The sequence below is a fragment of the Populus alba genome, chromosome 3 (assembly GCF_005239225.2).
Source record: "Populus alba chromosome 3, ASM523922v2, whole genome shotgun sequence".
In the NCBI taxonomy this organism is placed as follows: Eukaryota; Viridiplantae; Streptophyta; class Magnoliopsida; order Malpighiales; family Salicaceae; genus Populus; species Populus alba.
The window spans coordinates 12,601,028-12,608,720 of NC_133286.1; the positions used below are offsets into that span (position 1 = coordinate 12,601,028).

Sequence of the window (7,693 nt, forward strand, 5' to 3'; positions counted from 1 at the left end):
CAAACAAACCCTAAATTATGACCCGAGAGAAAAGCAATTTTTTTTGTTAAAGCTTTGGCATATGATATCATTTGAAAAGCACGTATTCCAAATTAAGATTTCTTAAGATCAAGGTAAAGAAGACGAGAGATCAACCGCGGGTGCTAGATTATCATACAAAACTGCTGCTTTTAAAATATCTTGCTAAAGTATTTCAAACCATTTTTTGACCAGTCATCTTAATACTGGAGCTGCGTTTCATTCTTTAGGGCTGGTCCTGCTGGAGCCCACTGGGTCCAAATCCAAATATGAAGCGCAGCCCAGCTCCAAATCATCTTTCCTATACCATGATCAAGCAGCTTCGGGGCCTGCTCCATTTTAACCTTTCCAATTGCTTTTCACTTTAAAATAATAATTTTTGATTATTTTTTCAAATTTATTTTTAATTTCAATCTAAAAAAACATAGGGGCAGGCAAATTGTCTGTGCACCATGAATTTTACTAATTGCCATATCAACTGGAATAATTTTCACACAACGATGACATCCAAGAATGGACAAAACTAAATGAGAAGTTCAGGCCACCAGAGTAGATCAGTATTAAAGCATAACTTTGAAACCTTCAATCTTCTAGACTAACCTCATCACTATCCTCTAATAAAGACCTAACCACATCACAGATCTTCTATCTTTTCGAGGGACGAGAAGTGTGCATCTATGCTAGTCAGAGCTTCGTGGTCAATTTCCACTGCTCTAAATAATTTTTGTGAAAAAAAATCCATTTCTTTTTGGGGTGCCACGTCTTTTTTGGCAGTCTGCTCCCTCAATACCTCAAAATCTTCGATTTCCGTTCTAGACCTAGCTTGATGGCTATACAGTTGGGCCTTTGTCTCCGAGCAAGACTTTAGGTCCTCTTCATTGCGGGCTTTGTTTAACTTGTCCATCAGATCACTTAAAGCTGAGGCCCTCTCTGCCCGCAAACTCTTTCCCTTCTCCGGCTTTTTATCAACTTCTTTTTGATTATTAACACTGCCATTATTCAACTCAACTTTCTGAAGCTTCTTCAACCCCACATCAACAATTTGTTGTAACCTCTTACGGTCATTCTCGCTCCTGCTCAGATTTGACCTAAGCTTCAACTTCTGCTCTGAAACCATCTTTTCTTCAGTATCATCTTTTGCAGAAGCATGGTCGTGGTTTGAAGAGAGTGATTCGTCCTCAGTGGAGCCTTCTAGGAAAGATTTCAAAGAAAATACCTCCTCCAACAGGCTAATATTATGCATATACCGATCAAATGCTTCATTTTCCACTTCAATGTTTTTGTCCCTGAATTCCTTCAATTTGGAAAACCTCCATTCATTTATAGCTGCAGCTTCCTAAAATAGATCATTTGGATCAGGTAAAAAGAAAGGAAAAAAACCCTTTTTGCACCAACATATAACACAATCAGCAAGATATAACATCAGCTTATTATAATGCACCTTTCTGGTCAATGGCTTTCTTGAGCGGAGTGGGGAATGCAAATTGTTGAATTGAGAAAAATTGCTAGAAAGTTGCCGAAGTGATGCAGCTCTATGCGAACTCCTGAAACAAATCCCAATGAAAAGAAACAACCATGGTTCAAAACAAACAAGAAACCAAATCAGAAATAGGATACAGCGAAGAAAGTAAGCAATACAGGGTACAGACAACCGAGTCAAAGAAGTTAAAAAGGAAAAAAGAAAAGAAAAGAAACGTGTAGGGAGCATTTAGCAAACAAGAACTTTAGAAAAGCAAGGTGAATTTTGAAGAAACAAAGGAATTCAATGGAAAATACAGAGAATTAAATGATTCACTTTCACATAACTAAGAGAAATATGCCCCATATACCTGTTTTGAGTGGCACGGCAATTTTTATGACCTACCCTCAGTTAAAAAATCTCTATTATAGATATCTGACTATCATGTAAGGTAGTTTCTTGCTTGATATTTTAATACTTTGTCAAGGATCAAGAATCAACACGGATGTATACAACACACAAGAATCATGTAAGGTAGTTTCTTGCTTAGAGACAGGAATTTGACTTACACTGCAGGGGGCGCTTCATTAACCGGCTGCTCAAAGAGAGGGGCACTTGAAGCTGGACTCTTGTCCGGAAATGTTGCATTTGCTTTAAGAACTGCATTTAAAAAAATGAGGATGTAATACAGACCAAAAATAAAATGGCATGCAGACAATTTACTAATTCTTTACAGATGGACTGTAGCAAACTAGAATTTAAATTTATAATGCATCATCCATGAAGGTGAATTTCTTAGACAATTGCAATACTGAAAATATTAGGTAAAATTTTCTTCCCCCCATCAAAATCATATAGCATCTGCATTTTTAAGTTCTTACAATTTGTGAGACAATGCATCAAATCTTGGCATCTAATTTTTTGCTACTATTCTACGTATACATATACCCACACACAAACTTAGGAGTTGGGACTTTAAACCTGTGTCCACATGCAACATGACTTTGCATAATTAGTTCAAACATAAATCTAAAGTGAGCTATACGAATCCTTGTATCAGCTGTGGCAGCAGAGTCGCTAGGTGAAATAAATGATTTTATCTGCATTATAAGAGCTTGCATAATTCAGTTGTTTATATATGTCCTGGGCATATTTCTTCAACTTTAAGGTGGTCCTTTATGCGTTTATCTTTTAGTTTTCAACTAAGGAATACTGAGCATGTTTAACTAAAGATAACTTTAACTCACATGACTTGCTTTTGTAGGTCTCTATATGTCTTAGTAATGTTTTCATCAACTTTTGGTGATTCCTTTAGGTGTTTATCTGTTAGCTTTGAACTCAGCGATCGTTACACCCTATCTAAACAGTGAAAAGCACATAAGTTTTCTCGTGATCTTAAAGTTACAAGACTTTGATTGATGAAAATTCAACCTCTTTTAATTTAGGAAGAAATGTGTCCAGAGTCCAAACACTCTGTCCTTTCTTCTCTTAGTTATAATCCCTCTTCTTTAATTTTCTGCTGTTTTTATTCAGTTACTTCCAACCAAGGAAGCAGGAGGTGCAACAGAATATGACATGTTGATAAATGATAAAGTTACAGCATGTCAAAGAGCTCATCTCTTCAAACATTCAAATGAAGCTTCCAGTAATAAAAATAAATATTAGAAACAAAAAATGAAAACAGAACATTCTTCTACACAGAATCTCTCCAAAATCATTCCCAAAACATCAACCAAGACCTATCAGCAAAATATTAATTACAGTCTCCTTACCCTTTAAAACTATATATTATCATGCACTCAAGCCCCTTCATTAAATTAAGAACCTAAAAGCAATCAAGTTACAAGTCTACTAAGGATAATCTTGAGCTCAGAATTTTGCCAATCTTCTCTAGGACCCCTTTTTTTTCTTATCCTTTGTGTTTCAAGTTAAATTTCTCTTCATATCAAAAGTAAAAAATTTTAAAAATAAGAATGAGAAACTAATTCTCTGATTATGGGAAATTCTCAGACAGGGTTCAGAGTGTACCCAACTCATATCCATAGGCAGGCTCCTTATGTCATGTATTGGAGTATCCACATTTCACAGAGTAACATCCTGAACTCAACCAACAGTTTCTCTTTTACAGTATCAATTTTTCACTTCACCACCAGCCAGCCTTATTCCTCTATTTTCTAAAGCTCAATATCCGATTTCTTAAAACTCTTTTGGTATTTACATGATTACGTCACACCAAAAAATATCAAACTCTGTTAGGACTTGCCAGCAACTTGATTTCTCAAGTATCATCTACCTTTCCCCTTTAAATCTTAAGCTTACTCAAGTTCTTTGCAAGCCCAAAGCATTCATCTATGAATTCAAACCCTAAAATCACATGAATTCAAAAGAGTGGATTACCACACAACTGACCTTGAGATATCTTAGGGTGTCTTTTTTGTCCGTGAGATAAAAAATACACTATCAAAAATCAATGCAACAAAGACTGGGCACCACTTCTTGTAAACTAAATGCATAAAGGGCATTATCAATGTCTATTTACTCCCTAGTTCATCCGTACCAACACAAATGGAGCATAAGAAAGAAAATCCCATAGTTTCTTTTCCATGGACAACCTTTCATTGCCATCTTTCTAGAATAAAGTGATTGAACATGGAAGCACACAACATATTCCAACTGAAGAAATGATGGCAGTCCCAAACTACACTACCAAATTCAACTGAACTCAACCCAAATAGCCAGGTGAAAATCAATTGTTCATGCATCTTCATCAGGGAGGAAATTCTGTCAGGGGCTAAACTTACTGTAAAATATGTGACACTAGATCATCTTATCACTTCAGCCCCAAATGCTGATTAACCAAGGATAAACCCTTTTCTTCAGATATCTACTATCAAATCAAGTTTAAGAAAGCTTATGAAGTAAAAAAGGCCCATCAATGTGTCTACATATAAATTGATCAATGCGCAAAATCTGAGAAGAAATTATCATTGTTACATCTGAAGATCAAGGATTACCAGAGTGGATTATCCCAAAAAATCAATGAATATTCATTGCAATCTCAAATATGACCATGTACCATATATGATCATTTAGTCATTTGAAAAACATACTTCCCAGATGATATGACATTAGCAATGGTGAAATGAGAGTATTTCCCTAACTAGCTAAAAAGAAAATGTGTTTGGATGGCTTGACATGATATAACATTAGTAATGGTGGAATGAGAGCACTTCCCTAACTAGCTAAAAAGAAAATATGGTTGGATGCCTTGATATTGTTATTTAACTCCAAAAAAAAACTCCTTCCAAGCAATGTATAACAAAACATATGACGATAGATACTAACTAAGGAGTATCCTCAGATTTATAATAATTTTTTAATGAAGAATCGTTACTAAGTTTGTCCCATAAGTTGCTTCTTTCCATAGTAAGACAAGGAACCTCCAAGAACTTCATTTTAAACTCAATGTTGGGAAAATAACATGCAACACAAAAGAATAGTTGTTTGCATGATTTACAGAAGAAAATTGGCATACCATGAATGTGGCATGGATTTTGAGCTCTTGAGCAGCAACTTTTGCACGACTGATAAGGGCACCTGCATAGACAATTCCATTGATGAAAGGTTTAAACAATGGAAAAGATGCCAATTTTTTAAAGATATCTACACAATAATAAAAGGCAAGTGATTATCATGATAAATATGTACTTCTCTAACACCTATGCACACTGGAGTAGCATCTTCAACAATCACAAACCAATCCACTATGCATGCATGTTTTAAATATCAGCACTAACACTAATAATGGCATTTACTAAGTGACTCTATACAAATCAATATATCAAACACTAAATGATAAGCCGATCAACACGCCATCGGAATCTCTATATACCAAATTGAGTCAGTCAGTTTCCATTGGACATGGAAAGCAAGTAAAAAAAGTGCCTCTCTCCTCGAATGGCAATCTGTACAGACAAACCTTGTATAACCTAATAGTCAATACCCGAGGACAAAAAAAAAGGTAAGCCTATCTCCAAATACTCTGTTGAGAACACCACTTAAACTGGTTCACAGCTACATAACAGCATTTTTTAACCTAACACCTAGGAAAATATCACCATGGTTAAAGATCACAAGCTCGAGAATGGGTATAAAATTTCACTAGAGATGGATAAAATTCCCAGACAGATAATCATTCACATAATGAATTTTCACGACGACAGAGAAAGTAAATCACCAATTCTTTTTCTCCCCAAGTGAATTAACTCCTCTATTGGCCAGCGCCGCCCAAAAGGATTCACTGATATCAACCAATACAATACTTCTAGGGCTAGGGCTAGACACCTAACATGCACATTTGTTTCAGTAACTATCTTCATAAATAACCCATACAACTTTCACCTCTTAAATTCAATACTACGATTTGTATTTTTTAAGTAATTCCAAGGTGAAACCAACAATACCTAACTGCAAAAGCGAAACGATATCGTATAACATTATAAAGTACACATATGCGCGTGCACGTGTACATGTGTACCTGGAGCGGGCAACGTTGCCGCATTGAATACACTTGGGTTTGTTGAGGCCGCGGAGAGTCTTCGGTGGTGCGCTAAAAGATACCGTGCCTCCGGCGGCGGTGGAGATGGAGGTTTGGCCGGTGTCGGAGCTGTTATTGCTCATGACCGGAGAAGAGGCTGCCATTTAAGTGTGAGTGCTGCAGTTCGGGTGGCCTATTGTAATTTTACGGTTAATTTCGTTTGGGTTGCAGAGGGAGAGAGGGCGATTTGATTTTTAACGTTGTATTATTTTGTTTTTATTTATTTATTTTTATCAGGGGAGAGATTAGAAATGTGTATATATCGGGGGTGATGTTAGGAGAAATAGATAATGGGCTGGGTATGGGCCCTTAGGGTATAAAAGGAAATCGACCCACGAACACGTAGATTTCTAGATCCGTCTATTAATGGGCCCCTAATCTGGATGGGACTTCGATGGGTCTAATCAAATTTTATTGATATGATTCTCTAATTAATCTTTGTTTGTTTGAACTGGTGCTCGAGTTTTTGTCAAATCATATCTTCTACCTGCTGCTACTGTTGTTTTCACTCAGAAAAAAAGGAGGAAATTTCTCAAATCCTCAGACACAGACAGAGAGAGTCTCGTCCTCTCTAAACTCCCTACCACCACAAGTTCATTCTTCTTCTTCTTCTACTTCATCTCCAGATCCTTCTCAATCAAACCTTAATTTCTGTTTGTTTTCTTAGGTAATTTTCAGCTTAATTATTTAATATCATTCAATTTCTCTTGCTTTTAAGTTCACCACTCGTTATAGAAATATTCTTGACTTTGAAGTAAAAAAGAAGAATATTTTTAACAAAAGAACGGCAAAAATTCAAAGAATCAAGATTGAAATTAAAAAAAAAATTGAATTGTAAAATTAAAAAAAAAAATCAATTCAATAAAAGGGCATAAAAAATAAAAAGAATAATGACTAAATTGAAAAAAAAAAAAATATTTCTTAAACGAATCAAAATTCTACAAAAATACTATGAATAAAAATTAAAAATTAAAATAATAAAAATTGAATTTTATATATTAATAAATTAAAGGAAAAGGCCATCATCATCACATCCCCACACCATCACACACGTCATCTTAAAAATAAAAGACACTGCACTTGAGGTCTTGGCCCAGCGGTTGAAGGGACTTGTTCCCTTCCTCTGCATCCTGTGTTCAAACCTTACTGTGCACGCCTATCACCCCTGCGGTGCCTTACATGTTCACTGGATTTGCAGAATGTTCAGTGAGCCGTGGATTAGTTGGTGCGCGCAAGCTGGCCCGGACACCCACGTAAATAAAAAAAAAAAAGACACCATAACACTTTCAATGACATGGCACAAAAGTCCAAAGTTAGGCTGTTGGAAGATGTTACATATGCTATTTAGAGGGCTTAATTGTGCTCCTACATGCTAATGCTTGCATTGCATGCACCAATAAATTTTATTCTTTTAATAATATTTTTATTATAAAAATATAAAATTACTCTTCATTTAACATGATAATAACAAAACAAAAAAAAGTAATGTAAAAATTCTAAAAATCTCGTAATGCCAGTTTACAATTTTTTGCTTCAAACAATATGTTGATTGTTTCACCTTGTTTTTAAAATAAAATTTTTTTTTATCACTAATCAATTTAATAATAATTAAAAGAACT

At 35.3% G+C, this 7,693-nt stretch overlaps 1 protein-coding gene across 1 annotated transcript; it reads right to left on the reverse strand.

Annotated features, from left to right (window-relative positions):
- Positions 1-464: 464 nt before the first annotated feature.
- Positions 465-6,307, reverse strand: LOC118062957 (uncharacterized). The gene is made up of 5 exons (XM_035076851.1): positions 6,015-6,307; positions 5,013-5,074; positions 2,047-2,137; positions 1,460-1,562; positions 465-1,354 (listed from the first exon to the last, which is right to left on the reverse strand). The coding sequence occupies exons 1-5, from the start codon at positions 6,176-6,178 to the stop codon at positions 653-655; spliced, it is 1,122 nt and encodes a 373-aa protein (XP_034932742.1). The 5' UTR covers positions 6,179-6,307; the 3' UTR covers positions 465-652.
- Positions 6,308-7,693: the final 1,386 nt, after the last annotated feature.

What these genes read in the sequence shown, in the direction of transcription:
- LOC118062957 (XM_035076851.1), bottom strand. Translation starts at nt 6,178, where the DNA reads ATGGCAGCCTCTTCTCCGGTCATGAGCAATAACAGCTCCGACACCGGC. An exon ending in AAATCCATGCCACATTCATG is followed by an intron (nt 2,138 to 5,012) that starts GTATGCCAATTT and finishes TTTTAAATGCAG; the next exon opens with TTCTTAAAGCAAATGCAACA. An exon ending in GAAAGCCATTGACCAGAAAG is followed by an intron (nt 1,355 to 1,459) that starts GTGCATTATAAT and finishes GATCTATTTTAG; the next exon opens with GAAGCTGCAGCTATAAATGA.